The 24,249-nt window shown below is 55.1% G+C and overlaps 1 protein-coding gene across 1 annotated transcript in view; it reads right to left on the reverse strand.

Moving 5' to 3' along the window:
• Nucleotides 1-12,049, reverse strand: part of TOGARAM2 (TOG array regulator of axonemal microtubules 2) — a 39,213-nt gene extending 27,164 nt beyond the window's left edge. The window contains exons 1-7 of the mRNA XM_044262246.1: nt 12,037-12,049; nt 11,692-11,805; nt 9,898-10,179; nt 6,926-7,137; nt 5,703-5,893; nt 2,643-2,689; nt 193-359 (exon numbers count right to left, since the gene is read on the reverse strand). Of these exons, the coding sequence (XP_044118181.1) occupies nt 193-359; nt 2,643-2,689; nt 5,703-5,893; nt 6,926-7,137; nt 9,898-10,179; nt 11,692-11,805; nt 12,037-12,049 (1,026 nt within the window). The remainder of the gene's footprint in view (nt 1-192; nt 360-2,642; nt 2,690-5,702; nt 5,894-6,925; nt 7,138-9,897; nt 10,180-11,691; nt 11,806-12,036) is intronic.
• Between the last annotated feature and the right edge of the window lie 12,200 nt (nt 12,050-24,249).

Genomic DNA, 24,249 nt, shown 5'->3' on the forward strand with positions numbered 1-24,249 from the left:
CTCTTCCTTTCCTCGGTCCTCACCCCCAAACCATCTTCAGGTTCCAGTCTTAAGCACCTGGGGAGCTGACTCGGGGCTCTTTCTTGCCTTCCTCAAACTGGCCCCACATTTATAAATTTCCTCAAACAGGGTTGTGCTCAGCCAGCGGTCCACTCTGACCGCCACTTTCTCCTCCCCTCATTTTCCAGGTACCTTGGTACTGTTCTCCTTCTGGTCCTCGTCTTGGAGCGAGGGGCGGGCTTCTTTGGCCTGGCCGAAGGAGAAGGCTGTCAGTGTAGGAGCGGACTGAGACGAAGGCAGGGGGTGCTTCACAGGGGCGGCAGACCTGTCTCTGACAGGCAGGGCTGAAGGTCTTGGCTCTGAGGAGTCAAGAACAAGAATGGAGCTGAGGACACCCAGCACTCTGAAGCCGCTCTCACCCTTCCGGGCTGCCCCTGGGGCTCTGCGACCCTGCGGCTGGTGAAACATTTTACTACTAAGCCTGCCACCCTCTGCTGTTCTGCCCAGTGCTTGCTTGGTGGCAGAAGTCTACAGAACAGCACTGGTGCGCATAGAGCGGGCTGCCCAAGGACCAGCATTCTCCTCCTCTCATATGTGCATCCGTCCATCCACCCATATACCCATATACCCATTCATTCAATAATTACTGCACACCTTATTGTAAGATAGGGAAGGGAGGAGGCTGGGCAAGAAACGGGGTGGTCTGTTACCTAGAAGTTTAAGATAGCTCCTGAGGATGTCAGTCTGTCTTACCTGAGAGGCGTGCACCTCAGGAAGAGAGAAAATAAACCAAGCCCCATCATCACACAGTGTGGAAGGACCAGAGAACTAATCAATGTTGGTCCCATCCCCTCGTTTTACAGATAGAGAAGACTCAGCAACCTTCACACGCTCTTGTGACTGTACAGTATTCATTTCCAAGTGACATCAAATCAATAGTATCTCTTAGTCACTCTAGATTTTCCTAATCAATAGACTTCAAAAGCAACTTGTCTTATTATGGAGGCAGGAAAGGGGTAGATCAGCTTTCTTTCAGTGAAAAAAACGTTATCTGGGTTCTCCTGTTCATAGTGTTTGGAGTGCACTGCTCTTGGGTGAACCTGCAAATAAGGGGTCCGCTGGAATGGGGGTCACCCTCTGGGGCTGCCTGAGGTTGGAAGGGACACCTTGAATCTGGGACCTCCGGGAGGGCTCCCAAGTTACCCTGACCTCTGCCCAGCCCATGCCGTCTGCCAAGGATCCCTCTGCTTTGATTGCTGGAGAAGGATGGAGGACCAAGATAGAGGAGGGGTAAAGGCTTCGTTTGCTCAAAAATAAGGGGGCAGGACAGAGGACACAGGTGCTCAGGTGCCAGCTAATGAGGACAAGGACTGCAGGAATGCCACGAGGAAGCCCCCAGCTTCAGACAACACCACGTGAGCTCCTTCTGTGTGGTAGGCGTGTTACACGAACTGGGCCATGTTATCCCCAGCTAATGGCTGGAAGATCAGAGAGTCCTTTAAGGACTTCACTATTGTGCATTCCCTCTCCTCACCCCCAACTCCATGAGACATCCTGGAATGCCTTGTCCGAGCAGCCTGGCCCCTGCCCCCAACCCCCCAGGGACCCGGTTCTCAAGCAGCATGATGAGATGCAAACAAGGGAACAGTTACAAACTGGGGTCTCCTGGCACACTCAGGGGTAGCCGTTAGGGACACTGTGGTTGTCAGCATGGGTCACACCAGACGGCCCGAGGTCACCCCACTGCAGCCCAGCCAGAGAGCAGCAGGGGAAGCGGCCGCCCCCGAGGTTTCCATGCCAGGCCTGCCTCTCTAGCTCAGCTCAAGTGCTGAGCCTGGGGCTTCCTGGGCCACCGCCTCCCCCTCGCCAACTGGCGCACTTGCTAAGCCAGAGGGACCTGCTGGAAAGCTGGACTGGGCGTGGGCCCCCTCCTGCCAGTCTGCACGGCCGCTGAGGTATCCTCCTCCCCAGCCTCGGGGTGCTCCATCCAGATCCCCTCACCTGACCCAGGGCTCAGCTTCCCTCCTCCCCACAGTTAGGTCATCAGGCTGGAGAGCCTCCTGCTTCCTGTTCTGAAGCTTCTCTGTGCCTCGGCCTCCAATGCCCTCCCGCCTCCCTAACATCCCAGTCGGCCCCATTCTCATGACACGGAAGCCTTCCAGCACCGCTGCCTAAGGGGTTCGTGGGATGTGGTTCACTGTCGCACTCAGTCTAGTGAGGAACATTCTCCTCTACCTGCTTAAAACAGCACAGGGCAGCTGCACAAAGTGACAGAAGCTTGGTCTCCGTGGCCATGTGGACCCGCGTGCGTGTATGACGGGCTGCCCTCCGGACTCCAGGACCAGGGACAAGACCCAGCCTGCTGTCCCCACGCAGCCGTTCACGGGTCACACAGGCCCCTCTCACAGCTGGGTTACCGGGAGGCTCCGTGTGCCAGGACACCTCCGCACGCCTGGCCCAGAGCAGGGGCTGCTGCCCTCCGAGGTGGCAGGGCCCGTGGCCTCGGCTTCCCCATCCGTGAAATGAGGGGCTCAGGTCCGAGGCTGCTCAGGCGGACTCCAATCCCAGTTCTGATCCCCTACCCAGTCCAGGAAGCAGGGAGTTGGAGAAAGCAAGTGGGGGTGCTTGTGGGGAGTACATACCCAGAGATTCAGGGGTCTTCTCCCGAGGCCCACTCTCCCGAGCCAATCTTAAAAGAATGGAGGAGAGAAAAGAACCATGAGAGACGGCAAGTAGGAGCCACTTCAGTGAGGAGCAGGGGGTTCCTGGATGGGACAACAGGCGAGATGGGGGGAATCACAGAGGGTCTGTGGGCGGCTCTGTAAGGAGGCTCTTGGCTCGGAGCTCAAAGCTGCAAGAGATGCGGCTCCATCCGCAAAGTCATGGGCAGGCTGACAGGAGACCAGACCAGACCAGGCTGGGTCCACACACACGCCGCACGTCACTGTCTCTGCCCCCCTCAGGGGTCCATGGCTTCTTCCCGCCATTCCAGCAGGAGTCTCTGCCCCAGCATGCACAGCCCTCTCTGGTCACCGAAGTGGCCTTTCTAATGCAGATCTGATGGCACTTCCACGCCAAAGGCCTTCAGTGGCACCTGGCTACTCCAGGATAAAGCTCACGGTTCTTGGTTTGGCCCACGGGACCATGCAGTCCTACTAACCTCGCCCACCTGTCTCGCACCAACACCAGTGCACACCCCTTATAGCTCCAGGAATGCCTCCTGTCTCTCCCTCCTCATTTCCCAGACTCTCCCTCAGCCTTCAAAACTTGGTTCCGGTCTCACCTCCTCCAAGAAGGCTTCCCAGCCTGATTGAGATCGTTTCCCGGCAGGCTCCCCAGAATGACTGGCAGCCTCCTATCTTAGCACTTACCTCACTGGACTTCAGTCCAACGGTTCACTAATAAATCTCTCTCATGAGCTCCTAGGACACAGAGACTGTCTTGTTTGGCTTTGTTTCTAAGGAAACTGGCACGTAGCAGGTGCTTGATAGCTCTTAAGTAAGTAAATGGACGCGTGGACGGACGGGTGAATAGTGAAGGGACGAAAGAAATGCTGCCGGAGGCTCCTCCCCAGCTCTGTGCTAGCCTCCCCGACTTAATGGAGAGGACTCGTGTCACAACAAGGCAACAAACGGGGAGGCATTTATTGTGTGACTAAACCACACCAGGTACAAGCTTGGCACTGTGGGAGCCGCAGAGATTTTGAGGCATGGGCTCTGCCCCACAGGGCTCCCAGTCGAAGAACAGATGTGGTCAGGTGGTCCGTGGGTTAGATGCTGTGTAGACAGTGCAAAGGAGGCTCTTCCAGAATCGCCTCCCCAGGGAGGGCAGGGAAGACCTGACGGCAGGGACTGGTGTACAACTGGGGATTGAGGAACAGTAGGAGCTGAATGGGGGGCCCCGGGTGAAGGCTGGTGTTGGAGCTGCGCAGATGGGGCAGGGAGGTTCTGGAGGTGGGACGGCTCCCGGGGGCAGCACAGGAGGTGTGCGGGGTGGCGGGCTAGGGATGGGCCCTGAATGTCAGACCAGCAAGACTCGTCTTTAAGCTGCTGGCACAGGGTGTCAGAAAATGTGGATCACGTGGAGGAAAGGTACCCAGGGCGGTGCAGGAGGAGGGAAAATGAGAACGCAGAGCCCACACGACAAGGTGCCGGGCTAGGAGCTGTCGGGGTGCTCAAGAGGAGCCCGTGAGTGGAAACGGAGAAGGTAGGGGCAAGAGAGGGGTGGCAGCCCTCGTATTTTATCTTGCTTACAGAAAACCTGACGGGATGTAGCAGTCTGCTGGGCCACGGGGCCACGGGAGCAAGAGTCGAAGATGATGCTGAGATTGGAAGATGGAAGAGAATGCCCACACCCTGGGGGACGTCGGGAGATTGTGGGAGAGAGGCGGTTTGGGGAAACGTGAGGTGGCCCATAGGTGTGGCCGCAATGGTGGCACAGAGTCACTGCCTCCTTCTGACCCCGGATCCGCATCTGCCATGAGGACCCTGAAGAGATCCACCAGTGGGATGGACACATGGAGCCTGACCCTAGGGAGACCTCGGGCCAGAGCAGGGGATGAGGGGATGAGGAAGACACCCATCGTCAGAAGCTGCCCCACAGACAGGACTCCCCCAGGGAGAACACAGCGCGGGCACAAAAGGCTGGGACCGAGCCACAGGAACGGCCACATCTAAGAGATGGACGAAGAAGGGTGCAGGGGGCACTGTCTAGAAGGTTCTGCCACCGAAGGTCAAGAAGCAGGTTTCAATTCAGGAGGGAAGGAAGGAGAAGGTGACAAGGAGGTCAACACCTCACAGGATGTTAAGTCAAGAGCAACGAGGGTGGAGTGAAGGTCGCTGGTCTGGGGCCGGAGAATCCCCCCAGCCACCAGGACCACCTCTGAGGGGAGGAAGGGCCCAACATGAGGAAGCAGAGGTCAGTGGAGCGGCCTCTCAGATCCAGGCCAAGGCCCACACCCTGCAGGGCTGAGAAGGAGGTAGACGTGTGTATGCATAGGAGGGAAGGCAGCATGGGAGATGGAGAGGTGAGGAAGCCTGAGAGAAAAGGGAGCATTCAGTCCAGCAGGCCCCAAAGGGATTGGAGAAGTGAGGCCTCTCTCATCTTCCCTCTGTCTGTCTGTCTCTGTCTCTGTCTCTCTCTCTGTCTCTTACACACACACACACACACACACACACATTACTCCAGCATCAGTTTGGACTGACCATGGGGGTGTTCTGGGCCACCTGAAGAGATCTGTCTTCCTTACATGCCATAAATCAAGATTCATTACAGCACAGCAACCCTCTACCCACCCCAGTTCCCAAACATCTTTGAGTATGAAGACCCTTTATTATGCCCAGACCTTCTGTGGACCACTCCCTCCCACTTCCATACCAGTACCTGGTAATGCTCGTACTTTTAGTACCTATTAATTAAGAAAATACTTAATAACAAAGAGCTAGCCTCAACAGAGCTCCTATTTTATTCACCACTGCGACAACCACAGACATCCACAAACTGGTGGACTCAGGAGGCCAAGACACTATATCTTCTGAGCCCAGACACCCAGCCCGCTGGGCTCAAGGATCAGCCCCGTGCGGTCCCCAGGCCTGTGGCCCATGGGTGAGCCAGGCTCTTCACGTACCCAGCCCCCCAGAGCTCCGCCCTGGCGCGGAGGCTCAGCGGATCCCAGAGGGCTAGACGGAGAGGGGGCTGCTTACCGTGCGCGGGGGGCCCTCAGGCCCGTGAGGAGACCCTGGCCTGGAGGCAAGCGGCTGGGCAGGGAGCCAGGAGTACAGGAGGAGGCCCCAGCGGACACCGCGGCCTTCGGGATGGGCGGGATCACAACGCCCCCCAGAGATTTGTGCATCTTCTCATCATTGCAATGCAGGTATTGTCTGGAGATCTGCACCTGGGAGCGGAGGTTGGGGGGAAAGTTCTGGAAGCTCACGTCCCTGGCTCCTCACATAGGGTGGTCCCTTTTATCAGGAGCCACTGGGGTGGCAGGCAGTGCTGGGAAGTGTCTTCTGGTTTTTCTTTTCAGCCATACCACTCTGGGACCCCACACCCACCCCACCCCCACCCCCTGCCCATGAAAGCTCATTGTTTCCTTCCTATTCCAAGATGAAGACCTGAGGTGGGCGGGGCAGGGGAGCGGGGAGGTTCGTCCCTATTCATTTTTGTTATTATTATTTGTTTTTCTATTCTTCTCATTTCAGAAACTTCTACAAATCAGAGCTGAAACAGATCTTCAAAAACATCTGGTCTAATACCTTCTTTTTATAGATGTGCAAACTAGGCCCTGAGAGGAGGGGGACTGGCCCAAGGTCACACAGCCAGTGAGGGGCAGAGTGCAAACTCAGACCTCCTGAGTTTTAGCCCAGTCAGCTTTCCCCTCTGTCACACTCCCTTGCCTATAATGGCGAGGGTCAGAAAAAATGAGGAGTTCCGAAACATTTAGACCAGAGAAGGCCTAGGGAACCCCCAAGTGTGGGACTGGTGGTCACACAGCTGTGCTCAGCCCCTCTGGGGCAGTGTGCTGGAGCTTCCAAGCCATCTGCCAAGGTTTTGGGTGCTGTGGGAAAGATGCTCCCCACTGTGGCCCCCTTATCCCTGAGGGCGGCTGCTCACACACCTTGGGAGAAGCTCCAGGCTCAGGAACCAGGGTAGGAAGGAATGGAAACAAAGAGGGACCCCTGGGTGGCTCCATTGGTTAAGCACCTGCCTTCAGCTCAGGTCATGCTCCCCGGGTCCTGGGTTCAAGCCCTGGGTAGGGCTCCCTGCTCAGCGGGGAGTCTGCTTCTCCCTCTTCCTCTGCCCCTCCCCCAGCTCATGCACTCACATTCTCTCTCTCTCTCTAATAAATAACCAAAAAAAAAAAGAGGGAGAGAGAGTAGAAACAAAGACAGGACAGAGAGGCACAATGCAGAACAAACCACCTTACCTCCTGGGCACCAGGTCTCAGCTCCTGGGGACCCCGACTGCTCCCAGGTGGGTCCAGGCCCTTTTCCTTGGCTCCGCCAGCCTCAGGGGTGGTGGGGATGCTCTGGATGGGAGGCATCGGCCTGGGCGCCCTCAGCAGCCTCTGAGAGGTAGCCCGGGGGATGGTGCTCCTCAGAGGAACCCCTCTAGGGCCTCCCAGAGGATCCAGGGAGGCTGTGCAGGGGGGTGGGGTGAGGAATAAGTTAGTCCCAGGAGCATGGGGAGGGGGGCAATTCAGACACTGGCAACAGGGCCACAGGTTCCAGGGGAGGCCGGGACTGCGAGAGCAGAAAGAGATCCACCACCAACCCCCGGCCCCAAAGCCACCACTAGGCTGAGCAGCAGACAGCGCCAAGGACCTGTTCCCATTCCTATAAAATTTGTCAAAAAGGGCCAATCAAAGTCATCTATTTAAAAGTCAGAGGCAGGATGGGCAGGAAGGACACCAGCCCTAGAGTAGGAGTCAGGACCGTGGGACCTTGAGCAAGTCTTTGAATCCCCACTTGCTCTTCTGTAAAATGAATGTACTTATGTCATGGGGTTTTCCAAAGATTGGTGACTTACGTAAAATGCCAATAAAGTACTGGGCACATGGCAGGTGCCCATGAATTATTTCTGTTCCCCCTTCCTTTCCAGCTAATGATACAGGGGTACTGCTCTTTCGGCACAGGGGACATCCTGACCTAGTCTAAAAGCAGACCACAACACTTTGAGCTCTTTTATGAGTAACGTCTGTGCCCAACAGGCATTCGGTGCCCCCTGCCCACGCCCTCTGGAATAGTGCCATGAGCCCTGCCATCTCCACAGTAACGAGCCCAGGATTATCTTTGCAATGATTGGTGGCAGTGAAAAAAACTTAGACTTTAATTCTCGAAGGCTTTTCTGTTCCAGCTATACCTAAGTGGTCGCATCAAAACCACCAAGTCCCAAATAGCTTCTCTGCTCCCCTGGCGAGGGCTCCCCTTTGCCCTCTGGTCAGTCCTGTCGGGGTGTTGAGGGGAGGGAGGAAAGGAGGGATCACAAGCCAGGTGGAGACAGTACCCACCTGGAGCCCCATCTGGGTAGTGGCACCAAGAGGCCAACACAGCCTCCATTCAGGGTGCAGAGGGCAGCCACAGCCCTGCCCTGGGGACCAGAGATCCCCGTCTTGCCACACTTGCCCCGTAAGTCAAGATCACTTCCCATCTGCACCTTGCATAGAACAACTCCTATTCTTTTTCTCCTGCTCTAGAACTTTGTACAAAGAGATGACGTGTCTAGAGAAAGACTTCGGACCTCTCAGGGAGGGAGTCCGTGAACTCCCTTTGGTCTAGCAACTCCAGAAGCTGTACCACTTAGAAATTCTAAGCAAGCTTCTCCAGCATGCTGACACCCTACCTGCTGCCTCCATACTGTCCAGCCACAGGGGACTCCTTACAGGGGCTCCCCGTGTCATCCTGGGCACGGTCACAGCCCCAGGGAGACGTCAGCAGGGGGAGTATCTTACTCAATGGAGAGCATGTCCCCAACGTCCCCACCCTTCCGAAGACCTCGAGCCTTCTTCTTCCTGGTGTTACGCAAACATTCACTGAGCTACAGAAAGGACCCAGTTACATGACTGGTCCAGGAGAAGAGGAGAGAGAAAAGGAAATGAAAACTTATTAAGTTCTACCCACAGTGCCAGGTGCTGAGAATTCTGTGCATGATATTTTCATCATACTCAGGTACTTATACTCAGAAGTGTAAGTATCCCCATTACACTGAGGGGAAACTGAGGTTGAGGGGGTAACTGACTTGCCCAAAGTCCCAGAGCTGGCCAGTATCAGAGCTAAGATTGGAACATGGCCTGTTTTCCTGGTTTATCCACTACTCAGATAAGAAAGAAATATAAAGTGCCCGCTGTTAGGGGCGCCTGGGTGGCTCAGTCGTTAAGCATCTGCCTTCGGCTCTGTCCTGGGATCAAGCCCCGCCTCCGGCTCTCTGCTTAGCAGGAAGCCTGTTTCTCCCTCTCCTACTCCCCGTGCATGTGTTCCCTCTCTTGCTGTCTCTCTCTGTCAAATAAATAAATAAATTCTTTTTTAAAAAATGCCCACTGTTCAATTCTTGGCTCATCTGTTTAACAAGGATTTCTGGAGAATCTCCTTTGCCGGGCAACTCTGCCTCACACTGAAGCCTCCACAGCCGCCCTCGTGGAGGTTCTGCCAAGTACAAAATCCCCATGAAAGACAAATAATCACACAAGCAAACACACAAATGCAAACCGTGAAAAGAGCTAAGAGAGAAAACTAGAGGGTTCCATTAGAGAGTTTCACTGGGGTGGATGCCGACTGGGGAGTCAAGAGGCCTCTCTGAGGAGGGCTTCTGAGCCAAGCAGGAAGGATGAGTGGTAGCCCCGTGAGGGAAGGAGGGAGGTGGGGGGACAGCCTGTCAGAGCCTGAGGCCAGACAGAGCCCACCTGCTCCAGCACTAGAAGGTCAGTGTGTCTGACCACAGAGAGCAGGGGAGAGAGGGAGCAGAGTGCAGGGGAGAGTGAGCAGAGCTGGAGGGAGAGGAGCAGAAAGCAGGGGAGAGGGTGTGGCTCAGGCACATGGTGAAGGCAGCCGGCCTCACACACTGGGGACTCTGTTCAGGCGCTTACTCTAAGCACACCCCAAAAGATCGGGGTGGTTCTAAGCATTGTTAGTGGGAGCAGGAAGGAGGCTATGATCCGAATGGCGATTTAGAAGGATCCCCCTGGAGAGAAGACTAGAAGGAGGAGAAGGAGGCCAGGGTGGGAATGGGGAGGTGAGCTGGAAGGCCACTGCAGAGCCCAGGCTGGAGGGGCATTCCCAGGAAGGCGGCTGACAGAGCCCTGGGTGGGGGCATGCTGAGCAGCTCCTGACCCTCAGAGCCGGGTAGTGGGGGTCCCTGGCCTCAGGGTGTGTGGGAGGTGGGTGGGCAGGGCCCAGGGCTCACCTCGGGAGGATGCTGCCAAGCCCTCCGAGAGCCTTCTTTTCTTGAGCTTGTCCTTGATCTGGGTGGTGTCCCGAGCCACACTGTTGGCCTCAGACTCCAGAGAGGAGAAGGGCGCCAGGGGGTTGGACCCCAGAGACAGGGCCGCAAGGCCCCGGGGGTGGCCATTCCTGGACTGCCAGCCCTTCAGGGGGGCATCCAGCTTGAGGCTGTGGGGGTCCCCTTGTCCAGGCAACAGCTGCAGTGGCTTCTCCAGCAGGACACTCGGAGTTGGCCGGAGGGAGGCTGAGGGAGACAGAGGTAAGAGTGGCTAGGCACCCAGCACCCTCGGTGGCACCGGGCCCCAGTGAACTCTCCGGTGCTGCTTCCTTAGAACAGTCGGGCCTTGCCCCACGAATCCGGGTCATTCGATGTTACCATCGATCTTGGGTCAATCCATTCATTCAACAGTCTCTGGGAAGCCTGACCTTAACAAGGTGTGTCCTGAGCTACTCAAGGGAAGAAAATGGGAGTCGATATGCAGCCCTATGACAGCACAGACATGAGCCGTAAATCCTCGGGGAAGGTCTTCTGCCCAGGGACCACCATCCAGCCACCTCCAGGGTCCCAACCAATCCATTCAATATACCTGACAAGACCAAAAGCAGATTGTAAAGAGAAGTTGAGGTGACTCAATCATGCTTCCATGCAGACACCAGCTTATCCAATTGCCCATTCAATAAACATTCAGAGAGCTTCTCCTCTATGCCCAGCATAGTCCAGGCAGTGGAGACCCAGAGATGGGTGAGACACAGTCTTTACCAAGGAAGGACTTTCAATCTACTACAGGAAAAGATTCATCCTTCAATGGGTTCGTTACAAGGTCAATTGGGAGATACGCCCTGAGAGAGATGCCAACAAAATGTTTTGTGCACAGAGAGGAGGAAGAGAAGGATCTGGAAGGTCTTCATGAAGTGGTGGTGTTTGAACTGGTCCTTGAAGGAGCCTAGACTGTGGGAGGGCCAGGGAAAACAAATACAGAGACCAGCTTTTAGAATCTCTGCCACACACACAGCGTTTTTGGAGGGCCTTGACCTAAGCCATGAGACGCGCAAAGGAGGCCACAGATCCTGGGCGGCACCAGGCCTGGCAAAAGGTGACCTGGGTGCTGGCCACAGGCCTGTAAGGGGAGTAGCTAGAAGAGGGCAAGGAGCTAGAGCAATCATGTTCTCCCTCGCGAACACAGGAACCGGGGCTCTGCAGAGAAGAGGGTCTGTAGCTGGAAGTCAGAGCAGAAAGTGGCCAAGAAGCTGAATGACTGGCCTGCAATTCACCACGCCAGCAGATGTCCCACTACAGGTGTCCCTGTCCCCACCACCGCCCTGGCTGCTGAAGGCCCGCCCAGACCCCAAGCGAGGGACAGCAGACCGCATCTTCATGGGGGCTTTCCCTGGGATCTGATGAGAGCGAAGGTTATGCTGGGATCCCCAATTCCTTGCTCCTGGGGCTCTCCCTCTGTGCACCTCCATCCCCTGAGGCACAGAACTGAAAGGAACCACCTAAAACCGAAAGGGATTTCAGCAGCAGACTGCAGTAAAAATAGCATGTGCCCTAGCTGGGCGGCACAGCCAAGCTTCTTGAACAACTCACATCCTCTCTCAGGAGGGAGCCCCAGCTCTGCTCTCTGGTCCGGGCCCTGATTGGGCAGCTGCCGGCGGAACCCCAATTCTCTGCCCCCAGTCCCCAGGGAGGCCACCGAGCGCACTGGAAGGCCATTTGGTGTGAACAAGTCAGCAGGCCAAGTCCCACCCACCTTACCTTCTCCATAAGTCTGCAGCCTGGAGTCACTTCTTCCTCCTGGGACTGCGCGGGGCCCCGTACTGGTCCGAGGGACACTCCCACAGTACACGGCCACTGGGGCCAGAACCTTGGCTGGGGACAGAAGCACCGGAAGCCCACTGAGACCAGGACTGGGGAATAGGCTTCCCCAGCACTCTTCCCCTTGGGGTCTCTGTAGCCCACCCCCAAACCAGAGCCCGGCTTATGGATGGGGGGCCCACCACCCCACGGCCCAGCCAGCCAGGGCACCATGGTCCCCACCAAGGCCCACCACCCCACTCTTCTCAGCCCTCTTGGCCTGTCCCCACTTCTCCCCACACGCACCTGCCTTCTCCATCCGCCTTTTCTCCAGGCGCCCCCACCCCCACTCGGCCACCTCTTCTTAGCCTCCTTCATGGGCTCCCCTCCCCCCCCCGCTTCTGTCCTCTGCTCATCTCACGGGCCACTTCTCACTGCCATGCCTTTCATGGTCACCCTCATGCTGTAACCCCCTGACCTGTGGCTTTGGCCCTGACCTCACCCCGCGGACGCAGAGCAGAGCATCCAATTACTGGCCCAAAACCCTCTCCTGGGAGTCCTCCAGCCCCTCATCAGTGTGTCCCGCACTGAACCTTCACCTTGTCCTAAACCTCCCTGGCTCAGCACATCAATTTGATTGATCCCTACCCTGGATATTTACCAAAGACTGCCTGTCAGGGACTTAGCCTCCCAGCCCCTGATGAGACCCGAAGGTTAGTGCAGGAGACAATGAATAACAAGCAGTGACATTGTGGGGAGCTTAGGAGGAAGGTGGCTCAGGGGGAAGGGCCCTGAGCTGGGGAAAGTGGGAGGGGGAGCCTCAGCGAAGCATCTGCTGCTTTGAGAAGCCTTGCCTCTCCTCTGTGCCCTCACAGCAGCCCAAGCATACCCCATCTTACCCTCCCCTCTCCTGGCCTCTTCCCTCCTTGCCCTGAACCATCCTGGCACAGGGACCTCATCCCATCCATCTTTGCAGGACCTGCACTCAGGGGGCACTTTAGTATTAGTATTATCCCCATCCAAAGCACAGCTCAGGACTATGCACAGGACCCCGACCCACCACCTGGAGAAGCCTCCTCCAAGGTGCGACCCAGCACGCCCACTCCCAGGGTAGAAGGTCCCCAGACAGGAGGCAAATAGGAGTCTGTTCCCTTCCTGTTTCTGTCAGCTGTGTGACCCTGAGGAAGTAAGTTAGCCTCTCTGAGTCTCGGTTCCCAGGTCAGTAAAACAAAGGAGTTGGACAGGATTAGGGGTTCATATGGTCATACCTTCATCCTATTTCTAGACTTTTAGGTTTTTCTTAAGCTTTCAGTACTTCCCACTTCCCTGTAAGAATCTAATGCCCGGCAGGAACCTGATGTGGCATTAAATTATGCAACTGTCTTCACATTAATATGGCAAAGCCCCAGGTGCTCTGTCCCTAGGTGATGACCTGTGTCTGGATCTACTCTGGTCCCAGGGCCCCGGCTCCAGCCCCGCCAGGGAAAAGCAGCTCTCCACCTCACCAGCACCCCCTCCATCTGTGGCGGGGCCTGTGGATCCCCTCACTTGCCAGAGGAAACTGAGGTTCACACAGTTGGTCCCAGAGCAGAGCATCAGGCCTGGAACTCCATCTCCTAACCCTGAGCTAGCCACACTGTTCTTTCTCCTGCCTGATATGCTGAGGAGACGGAGACACCCAGCTGTCCCTGAGGGCCCAGCCCTATGTCCTCTGAATACAAAACAGGCCAGCTCCTCAGCCGGCCCACCAGCACAGAGAGTGGAGGCAATCCTCCACCGAGTTTCTAGAACACTCTGAGCCTTTCCCTGGGCCCAGAAGCCCCCAGACAAGAAGCTGAGCATGGAGCGCCAGCGTCAGCCAGCAGAGATCTGGGTCAGGGCAGAAAGGCCTTGTCACCTGCCTGGCTCCATCTCCCAGGATGAGGGCAGCCCCTTACCTGGGGGGACAGCATCACGGGTGCTCATGCCCTGGGTGCGGAAGGAGCCTGAGAGGTTGTCCAGAGGCAGCAGCTACTTCCTGGGCCGTAAGCACAGTCCTTGGGGATCCAGAAGGCGGCAGCCCGTATCATCCGCGGTCCTACGGTGGGGAGCGGCAGAGGGATGTCAGTACAAGTAAATGGCTTTGCAGGAAGCCCATCAGGAGCCCAGGTATTCTTGGAGTGAGGAAATCTGCTGCTGGACCAAAGGACATCTCTTTTCTGACATTCTGCCTCTCTGAGACGCTTGAAGCCCTCCAGGTGCCAAGCCTGCGCCAGCCAGGTGCCAAACTGCAGCAGAGCAGTTTGTGAAGACCGTCACCGAACCCACGAAGCTGGCTTCACTTGTGGCTTTGACAAGGACACCTTAGGGTTTCTGGGGAAGGTGGAATTTATCAAGGCGGAGTCTGACACCTTCTTTTCCGCATGAGTTTCTATTTTCTTCAAAACCCCATTTTCTCTGCCCACTGGCCCAGAAGCTCTTGAAGAATGTCAAGCTTTGTGACTCTGCTTCTCACTCAGGTAGGTGGCAGGGTCTCCGCAGAAACCAGCTCTCCAGTTTCCTCTCAGGATGTGCCAGGCTCTATCCGCACATAGTGCTTGGCCTGCACTGCCCCCCACCCCCGTCAGAGAGTCATTTCATTGTCCTGTGGCAACCTGCGGGACCACGTCAAGCCTCATCCTGGTCTCCCTTAAACCCCTAGGCTCAGTCATCAGCCCTTGCTCAGGACCTAACTTCTCTTTCCATGTGACAAGAGTCTCACCCAGACTCTGCGACCTCACACAGTTTTAGAGTCTTTGCCAGGACAAAGGTGACCGATTTTTACCCTGACAGTGAGGTGGATGGCCAGAGCCCATCGGTGACAAAATCAGGGATAAAGGCCACATCTCCCAACCTCTACTCTGGCGTAGCTCCCTCAAGATATCACCTGGGGACAGGGCAAGACGAAGTGCCAGCTTCCTTGTGCTGAGCACCAAATCCCAGCTCAGAAACAGAAAACCTGCCTTCCGTCTGGAAGGCAGCCTGCCACCGTCCCCACCCTGGCCCCAGAAGGCAGAGCGGCTCCTAGCAACAATCCTGGCCCCAACAGAGGTTCCCACCCAGCCTCCACCTGGTCTCTCTGCTTATATCCTCAAGCACTCGGGTTCTCTGTCCAAAGAGAATTTTCCTCACAACTCCCTGTGTGCTGACTACTAGGATAAGTATTTGGCCACAGGGGAATGTCGGTGAGACACAGCGTTTCTCCTGAGCAAGGTGGCAGAAGATGACTCCACAGGTCCTAACACCCCATCCCGAGCCCCAGTGAGACGGCAAAGAGACTCAAGAGATTGGAAAGGCTGCTGCTTCCAGCAAAGCCCAGCACGAATGTTCCAGGTGGGGACAGGCCACCCACAGCTGAATTAAGGCAAACAAACTGGAGTCCAGGCTTTGTAGACAGTGAGAGCTGTAGGCTCCGTGGCTCCTGCTACCACAGCTAACCAGAGCATCGATTTTCTATGCGAATTATAGGCAGAGAAGGGATGGTTAGCCACAGCCCTTCTTGAGAACCCTTTTCGAGAATCGTTCTCAACTGTCGCTGCAGATCAGAACCACCAGGGGGGCGCCTGGGTGGCGCAGTGGGTTAAGCCGCTGCCTTTGGCTCAGGTCGCGATCTCAGAGTCCTGCTCAGCGGGGAGCCTGCTTCCTCCCCTCTCTCTGACTGCCTCTCTGCCTGCTTGTAATCTCTGTCTGTCACATAAATAAATTTTAAAAATCTTAAAAAAAAAAAAAAAAAAAAGAACCACCAGGGAACTGATAAAAATGACAGATTGCAAGGCCCCACCTCCGGCCCCTACTGAATTAGGGTCTTCTAGGAAGCAGGCCATGGGGATCTTTTCGGTTTCTTTTTCTTAACTCCTGTGTGACTTCAGTGTTCAAAAAGGACTGAGAACCAATGGGTTACAGTTCAGGTTCACTTTCTAATGAGATCTCAGCCTTGCTTCTCACCTTTCACTGTCAAAGTAGTTATTGCTGCCTCAGTTTCCCCAAAGTGATTGCTCTTTAGGAGGCTAAAAAGAAGATTTGGAGCTGCCTGAGAGTACAGATGACATAAATCTCAGTGGCCAGCTCTACTGGAAAGGGACTTCTGAATAAGACAGCCCCCTCCCCATTTGCCACAAGCGCTTCAGCAGGTCAGATGGCAGAATGGCCACTGGTCAAGACAGCCGATGTGACTCCATGCCCTGGGGACACCCACTGTACAGAAGAGAGACCCTCATCCATGTCACAGCTTGTCAGGGCAACCCAGCAGGCAGACCCCCTCTTGGGCCTGCTCCTGACTGTGTCAACACTTCTGACCCCTTAGGCCCTCAGGGTTTGTGTGCAGGAGTTCCTGGGCACCTGCCCCAGGGGAGGCGGCCACAGCTGCATATGGACCAACAACCATGTCTTATATTGTATGTGAGAACCATGGGCAGCACCTCCCCAGGGAGATCACGGGGGCCCATGACCTGGTAGGAACTTTAAAAATCTATGTACAAACTCTAAAAATCAAGATCAGAAATTCTAGCCCCAATGCAGATAGAACTTTGGGGTTTAGCATCAATCGGACTTAGCACCCGACGTCCAAGACACAATCCAATGAGCCCCCATTTGCACCTGGCCCTGTTCTGTTCTGGGCATGGAGGTGTGACTGTCCCCTATTGGAATAACCCACCCCTGACCGAAAGGGCTAATATCTAGTAGGTTCTGGGGACCAGGATTGTGTCCTCTTTCCCTGAGGCACTGCCCAAGGTAGCTGGCTCCCCCCACCCTTGGCCTTGGTTTTCCAGCTTTGGGAGTGGAGTGGCCCAAGCTAACTGACCGCTGTCCACCCACCCCTTTCACTAAAGCTACGGCTACAGAGGCTCCATGGTGACCGGCACCGCAGGAATGGGAAAGGTAACGGAAGGGACTCAGGTTTCAAGTGGAAAGGACACAAAGCTAGATCTGGCCCCATGAAGGACGTCAGCCCCAGGGACAAGATCCCAGTCACCCTGTGCATGCAGAGATGCCTTGGAGGGGACCCAAGATGCAGTCTCACCTGCCCCCTCCCAGGGGGCTGCCACACGTGCAGCTCCCCTCGTGTGACCGTGACACTACCCATTCCTCCTTTAGGAGGCCTCTGAGGACATGGGTTCCAAGAAATCAGAGTTCGCGTCTCCTCAGACCTGCTGAGTGGGGACAGAGGTGCGATGTCAAGGTGGGTAGAGAAGGGGACTAGGGAAAAGATGGTAGAGTGAAGAAACCTAGGTTTTGAACCCCAAAATGTCCCCGACTGAAACATTCTCTGAAGAGAGGTTTCGGATAGGCTCTGCTCCCACTTGCCCCTCTCATATTAACTTTAATTTCTCTGAGCTTTGGTTTCTTCATCTGAAATTTAAGAAAAAAAAAAAAAAAGTCCTACCAAAGGGTTTGGTCAAGATGAAGTGAAGTCATGCGCAAAATTTTCAGCACCTTTGCGGTAGACAGTCAATAAATCAGGTAAGAACTCTTCCTCTCCCTGTCCCCACCCAAGCGCCATCTTTAAAGGTCTGATGAGCCAGAGCCCTCCCATCTGTCCCTAGGAGACAGACTCAGGTGACACGGGTGCCCCTCCCGTGGGAGAGACAGACGTGTCTGCAGAGTAAGAGGCCCAAAAGGGCACGGCGGGCCCTCCTTGCAGTTCTCACCTGGGATGCTGTGCCGTGAAGCGAACGCCAGGCTGAGCGCAGAGGGCCTCGGGGCGGAGATGGACACACGCGGGACCCGCAGTGCTGTCTGACTAGGCACCTGGAGATGCTCCACAGGAGAGCGGCATCCTCACCGGGCCCGGAGGGAAGGGGGGTCTAGATGGGGAAGGAAACAAGAAGGGCCTCGCAGGCTGAGGAAACAGTGTGCGTAGAGACGCGGAGGAACAAACAGGCTGTGAGGTTGGGGTTTGGCCGGAGAGCCGGTGTGGGGAGGGAAGGGAACTCTAAAGACGTTTTGAGGAAAGAAATAACATTATCTGACCCCTGGGGCTGGTAGCCCTAGGAGTTGTCTCCACCCAAACCAGGAGACTGATCCCCACACCCACCAAACGCCCCCAGAAGAGGCCCCCAAGTCCCCCCCCTCAGGCTCCTGGCTGCGTAGGTGACTGACACGCAGGCCGGTTGGCCTGACGACTGCTCGTGGAAGACTTGCCCCGCCCACCATAAGCGCCCCTTTGGGGGGCGGGGCCTTCACCCCCTCTGGAGCCACACCCACTGCTGCACAAGCCACCTCCCTGCCATAATGGGATCAGGTGGGATTAATGTCCCTGGAACCGTCTGGGCTCCAGACAGCAGGACGTGCACCTGCTGGCAGGCCCCTGGGACTGTAAAGAAACCCAGAGTACCGGGCGCCTGGTTGGTTTAGTGGGTTAAGCCACTGCCTTCGGCTCAGGTCATGATCTCGGGGTCCTGGGGTCGAGTCCCGCATCGGGCTCTCTGCTCAGCGGGGAGCCTGCTTCCCTCTCTCTCTCTCTCTGCCTGCCTCTCTACCTACTTGTGATCTCTCTTTCTGTCAAATAAATGAATAAGAAATCTTTAAAAAAAAAAAAAAAGAAACCTAGAGTACCAAACATGGGGCCCAGCACCTAGTAGGAGCCCCATGGTAGTGTGCATGAATGTAAAAAACAAAATTGTAGCCCATCATACAGTCTTGTTGAGAAGAAACAAGGCAACGAGACTAACATTTCTTAGTTTCATGCCATTTAGCTTTTGAAATAGAGCAACAAGGCACATGTTATTGTCCTCATGTTGTGCCTAAGAAGACTGAGGCTCAGAGAGGCTAGGTAGCTGGACGGAGGCCACAGAGCAGGCCAGCGGAGGCTTCCGGTCTGGCGTTCCCTCCTGCTGGAAGCAGAAGAATGTGGTACTACATAGCAAGCAACAGCCCCGCGTCCAAGTCCATCGCCTACCAGCTGGGAGACTTCGGACGCGGTGCAGTACTAAACCTCTCTGAGCTTCCGTTTAACTGCAAAAGGGAAAGAAGAATGTCTTTCTCACGAGGTTACTGAGCATATTCAATAAAATATGAGAAGCATCTCAAATCTTCTGGCCCCTAAGCAAGAATTCAACAAATGGGAGCTATTAACATTATTCTTTAATAATGATCTTAGTGTGTGTATTAAGATGGGCAAGAAGAAGGGAAGTGTCCTTTTTGAAAGCTTTTGGGCAAGAAGCTTTAGAGGCCTGACCAAGGCTGGGTGGCAAAAGGAGGTGCCCCCTGGCTGATGACCTTCAATGCGGAAGTTTCTGGGGTGAGCAGGAGGCAGCAGACAGGCTGGGGCAGGACCTTTAGAAGAGCAGCTCAAGTATCACCTTGCTGGGAAATGCTCCAAGTGATCCCTTCTTACCCGAACTGGCAGAGTCTGTTAAGAAGGCAGTTAGTGTCTGCATCTTAATGACTTTCTGGGACAGGGTGGATCTCATGGTCAAGAGCCCAAAGCAGAACTTCTCAACCCTTTTCATTTCCAATGCAACTGAGGAAGGTTTTCATTTGCAATAGTTCAGTGTGGGTGTTGGTTGAGGGGAGCAGGTATAGAGAGAGGAAGGAGAGAGCTGCCTATATGTCTAGGGCTGACATTCAAAACAGCTCCCCTACCTCCCAGAAATTCTGATATAAGACATGGGAAGGCCTATGGTTGAGAAAAAGTCTTATTTAAGCTCTGTTTGGAAAACAATGACCGTAAGTGACCAGCACAGCTGCCCTGTGTGATTGCTCAGGTTGGGCACTGCACAAGGCATCGTAATTAAGGAGACATCATTCACACTGCAGACACTACAGATTTGCACTTTCATTGCCCTTCTCTGATAAACAGAAGTAAAGTGCCTTAATAAAGAGGTGTCTTGGGACGCCTGGGTGGCTCAGTTGGTTGAGCAGCTGCCTTTGGCTCAGGTCATGATCCCAGCATCCTGGGATCGAGTCCCACATCGGGCTCCTTGCTCAGCAGGGAGCCTGCTTCTCCCTCTGCCTCTGCCTGCCTGTGCTTGCTCTCTCCCCCCCTCTCTCTCTGATAAATAAATAAAATCTTTAAAAAAAAAAAAAAGAGGTGTCTTTTTCTAACTCACACAGAGGTACTGGATGAGCAGTGGTGGCCCTAGTGAAAAGGGTTATGTGACATATCCATAAATTTCCAAAATTCAAAATCTTCTGAGCCTGCCCTATTTTTGTGTATCATCTTGGTGCAAATATAAATTAAAAGTCAGAACATGCACTAGTAATTCAACAAAGTTTCACATGGTGGGGACAAGAGACATCTTCATCTGCTCCCTCTGTCACTGAATTTTCAGCTGTAAGAGATCCCGAAGATCAGCTGACCTCCTGGCTAGTAACTGAGGGGTAAATGTGGGGCCTGGAGAGGCTACAGGACATACCCAGGGCCTTCAAGAACCAAAGCGTACTGTGCAGACAAGGTCCTCAGCTCTCTCCTCCCCCCTTCCATCAAAGTCTCCCCCAAATGGTCACCTCAGCACTGGGCGGGGCAGTGACTCAGACTGCCAGGCCTGGTCAGAACCATGACAACGCATTTCTGAGGATGTCATCTCCTGGTGGGGTTGGGCACCATTCTGTCAATCCTGCTTGAAATCACACAGCACTGGCTGGCACTTGGAAGCCTTCTGCCCATCCCCCCTGACATTTTCACCATCAAGGGCTGACTTGTCTAGACCTTGAGCCTAGTCCCGGAGTCTGATACAGAGAGACCTGGTCCACTGCTCCACGAAGGGAGCTGGAGCTCCGGTCATCAAACTGCACTCTGGGAGCAATTTACAGGTGCAACAGGACCAGAGGGGCTGAGAAGAAAGAAACAGCCCTTCCAATCAACATCTCAGGAAACTTGTGGTGGCCGTCCCTGGCATCTAAATGCCTGTCCCATTCCAGGAAATGGCTCTTGACAAAGGTCTCCCTGTAAGAAGCTCAGCAGACTTCAGACCACTAGCTCTGTCCTTTTCCAATGGCCCCAAGAGAAAACTGACTCTGCTTGACCAAAAGCTAGAACCTTCCATGGGCCTCTCCAGGAAATATGCCAGGTTTTGCTTGGAAAATGGAAAGGGCTTCTGTGGAGGGTCATTTCTTCTGTCCTTATTTTATTGAAGGGAAAGCCAAGACCCAGGAGGGGATGCAAGGAGAGCCCAAATCCGGAGGTTTGGGACGCATAGACACAGTGGAAAGCTCAGACCTCCGGAGAGCTGCTCTGGAGCCCAAGACTGCTACTCCAAGATTGATGACAGAGGAATCACATGGATGAGTGACTGTCCCCTAAGAAAGAGAATGGGGCCTAGGGACAGAGGAGCCTGGAGGGCAGAGAGGAACATGGTTGTTGGGAAACAGCATGAGGAGGGAGCTGAGCCAGGAGACCAGGGGAAAGGGGCCTCCCCAAGGAGGAAGAAAGCCAGAAGGAAGAAAGGCAACTAACCCCCTGCTGATCAGGGAAATGCAAATCAGACCGCTGTCACCAGCCTGCAAAGACTGCCAAAAATGAAGACTCTGGACAATACTAAGTGCCAGAGAGATGCGACGCAGGGCTGGCGAGGGGAACGTGGGCACGGCCACAGGGGAGAGTGGTCTGGCTCATCTACTAAAGTTAAAGATATGCAAGCCCTATGCCCAGCAAGACCACCTCTAGGGGTCTTCCTTCGAGAAAACTTTACATGTAGTGAACCAAGACAGAAGTACGAGAGCGTTCATAGCAGCCCTGTTGGCAATGGCCCAAATCTGGAAATAACCCGAACACCCAACAGGAAACTGGAGAAAAAGTTACGGTATTCGTGTCACAGAATATTCCACAGCAATGAAAATGAGCAAAGCTACTCAACACCACTCTGCTCAGCACCACGCACAATGTTTACTGACAGACGCTAGGCACAGAAGGGCCCAGAGGCTGCCATTCTATTTGTGTGCATTTCAAAGACAAAATTCAACAGCTTAGACAAACACACAAAGATGGTAAGACTTTATGGAAAAGCCAGGGGAAATGAGGAGTGTGGTCAACCCTGGGGGGCAAGGAGGCAGCTGTGATAGGAAGGGGCCTGTGGGGGAGGCATTGGGGGTTGCCCTAGAGAGCGTTTCTTTCCTGCCCTGGACAGTGGTAGCTACACATTAATTCTACTTTAAACGGTTGGTGAGTCTTATACATTTTTTTGTCGGCGAGAGGTTGAATATAAAACAAGCAATAAATTTCTCATCATGCCGGTGAGCAGAGTCAGGTGCCTGTGAGGTGGCATTGGGGCAACAGGTGACCTTGGGTGACCTTGACGCTCCTGAGCGCAGCCTGATACCTCCCCGTCACCTGTTCCCATGACCTTCCCCCTCCTTCTTATCAGCCAGGCCAAGGCTGCAGGGGCTGAACTGGCCCACCTGGGTTTGGAAAGGACCTGTCCGCTTACACCCCTGCATGGCCCGCCTCGGTGGGGCTGGTCGCCACTGTGCTCCATGACCCTCTGCAGCCATGGACAAACCTCCACCCCCCACCCCCAGCACAGGCCCTACAGTCCCTTCCAGGGCTCTGGAGGGAACACCAGCCCTTCAAGGTCCCCAGCCAATGTAAGCCCTTGTCCTGGAGAAGTGGTTCACCAAACCCCTTGTTTTGGGAACCCCAGATCTGCTCTGGAAAGGAACACGATCATCTCTGCTGTAATAATAATGGCACCACGAAAAGTAACTTCCGTTGAGCACAGGGCCCCACACACTCCTCTCTCTCCTTACCATCTCCACCTTTCACGAGCAGCCCCAAGGGAAATGTCACTTAACCCCCGCTTTACAGACAAGGAAACTGAGGCTCAGACTGAAAAGGGCCTAAGTCCGCACACCCAGGGAGAAGTGGAGTCTGAATTCAAACCCAGACCCAGGAGAGCCAGTAGTGGGAGCAGCGAGGCCTTGCAGCAGGCAGAGCTGGCTTTGAATCCTGCTTCTTCCAGCCTGTCCAAGGCCTGTGCCCCAGCGCCCCTAACACAAGCCTTCCTTATCCCTCTGGCACCATCACCCTCAGCACCCCAGGGAGTGGGGCTGACCCCCAAACAGGGAGCTCTGCTGGAGGCCATGGCCAGGAGGAGAGGGAAGCCCCCTTCCATAGCTCATAGGCTCAGAGAGCAACAGGCTGCGGAGAGAGGAAGGGACGGCTCCACAGTCCCACGGCCTCCTCCCTCGGAGCCCTGTGTCCTTGCTCCAGATCAGCTCTTCCACACCCCTCCAAGGGCTCCAGGCAGCCTGACCCTCCTCCCGCTCCCTTCCCCCCTGCACATCCATCTTACCTCTCCGTCTAGAGGCCAGCCCTATCACTGGAGGAAGCAAGGAGCTGGTGTCCCTCTGCAGAGAATGCAGCCCATGGGCCCGGAGGGGCAAGGACGAGGTGGCCCCAGGCCTGGCCGGCCCCAGACTGCTGAACAGGCCCCTGGCCCAGCTTTGAGTGTGCTACCGGCCTCTGCCAGGCTCTCTCTGAATAAACAAGGCTGCATAGCAACCGCTGCTCTGAAGGAGCCCGTAGCTCCTGCATGAGGGAGAGAGGGAGCCAGGAGACATTTCCCCTTGGCCTTGTTTCCTTTGGGGCCCCGCCGGGCATGGGGCACTCCCCAGTGGCCAACCTGTCCTGTGGGGCTGCTGGTGAGAGACAGCTGGGCTGCGCAGCGCAGTGACCACAGAGCAAGGGAGTGCATGGCAGGCTCAGGGCAGGGATGTCGTTGGCAGTGAACCCCTGGTTTTGCGGCAGGAGGCTGTGGGCCCAATTCTGGTTCAGCTCCCAAGCTGTTTCTAGATGCAGATGGGGCAGGGAGGGTGAGCATCCGGGCCTTGGCAACAGGCAGAACTGACTTTGAATCCTGATCCAGTTTCTTCCAGCTGTGACCTCTGGCCGGTCCTTAACCTTTCTCAACTTCTGTTTCCTCATCTATAAAATGGGGATGACAATACCGACTTGAGAGGGTAGCTGTAGGGATTAAATATAGCAGGTAACAGGCTTGTGATTATGTCCAGCCTGTCATCAGGCCGCGCATCTCTGTTAGCACCGTCCCCAGCAGAAACACAGGCATAGCAAGAAGCCTGTGGCCTCCTTCTCAGCCAGATTTCACTATCCCAGCTTTCAGAAAATGTGAATACTAATAGCCCATATGTGCTTCCTCACGGAGCCCGGGCCCCTGGCAGAAGCACCAGGCTGACATTGTGACAACTGCTCCCTCACGCCAAACTGTTCTCTCACTATCCAACGGCCACAAGGTGGGGGCAATGGGAGCCAGGGGCCTCGCTGATTTTACGCAGCCTTGCAAAGAACTGCTCGCCCAAAGACGCTATGAAGTTTTCTAGGCAGATCCCCGAGCCGGTTACAAGGGAACAGGCAGACAGACATAACACAGGGCGGGGAAAGCTGGCAGGAGGCTGGTCGCACATCCAGGAGGCCTGGCCGACTGAATCATACGTGCCCAAGGCTTACTGACTGAACCTTCTCCTGGCCCTGCCAGCAAGTTCCTGGGTTCTCGCCTCTTCTCTGAGACACTAAGAGTAGGCCCGTGGAGCCTCCCCGGAGACTGT

The sequence above is a fragment of the Neovison vison genome, chromosome 8 (genome assembly GCF_020171115.1).
Source record: "Neovison vison isolate M4711 chromosome 8, ASM_NN_V1, whole genome shotgun sequence".
Taxonomy (NCBI): Eukaryota; Metazoa; Chordata; class Mammalia; order Carnivora; family Mustelidae; genus Neogale; species Neogale vison.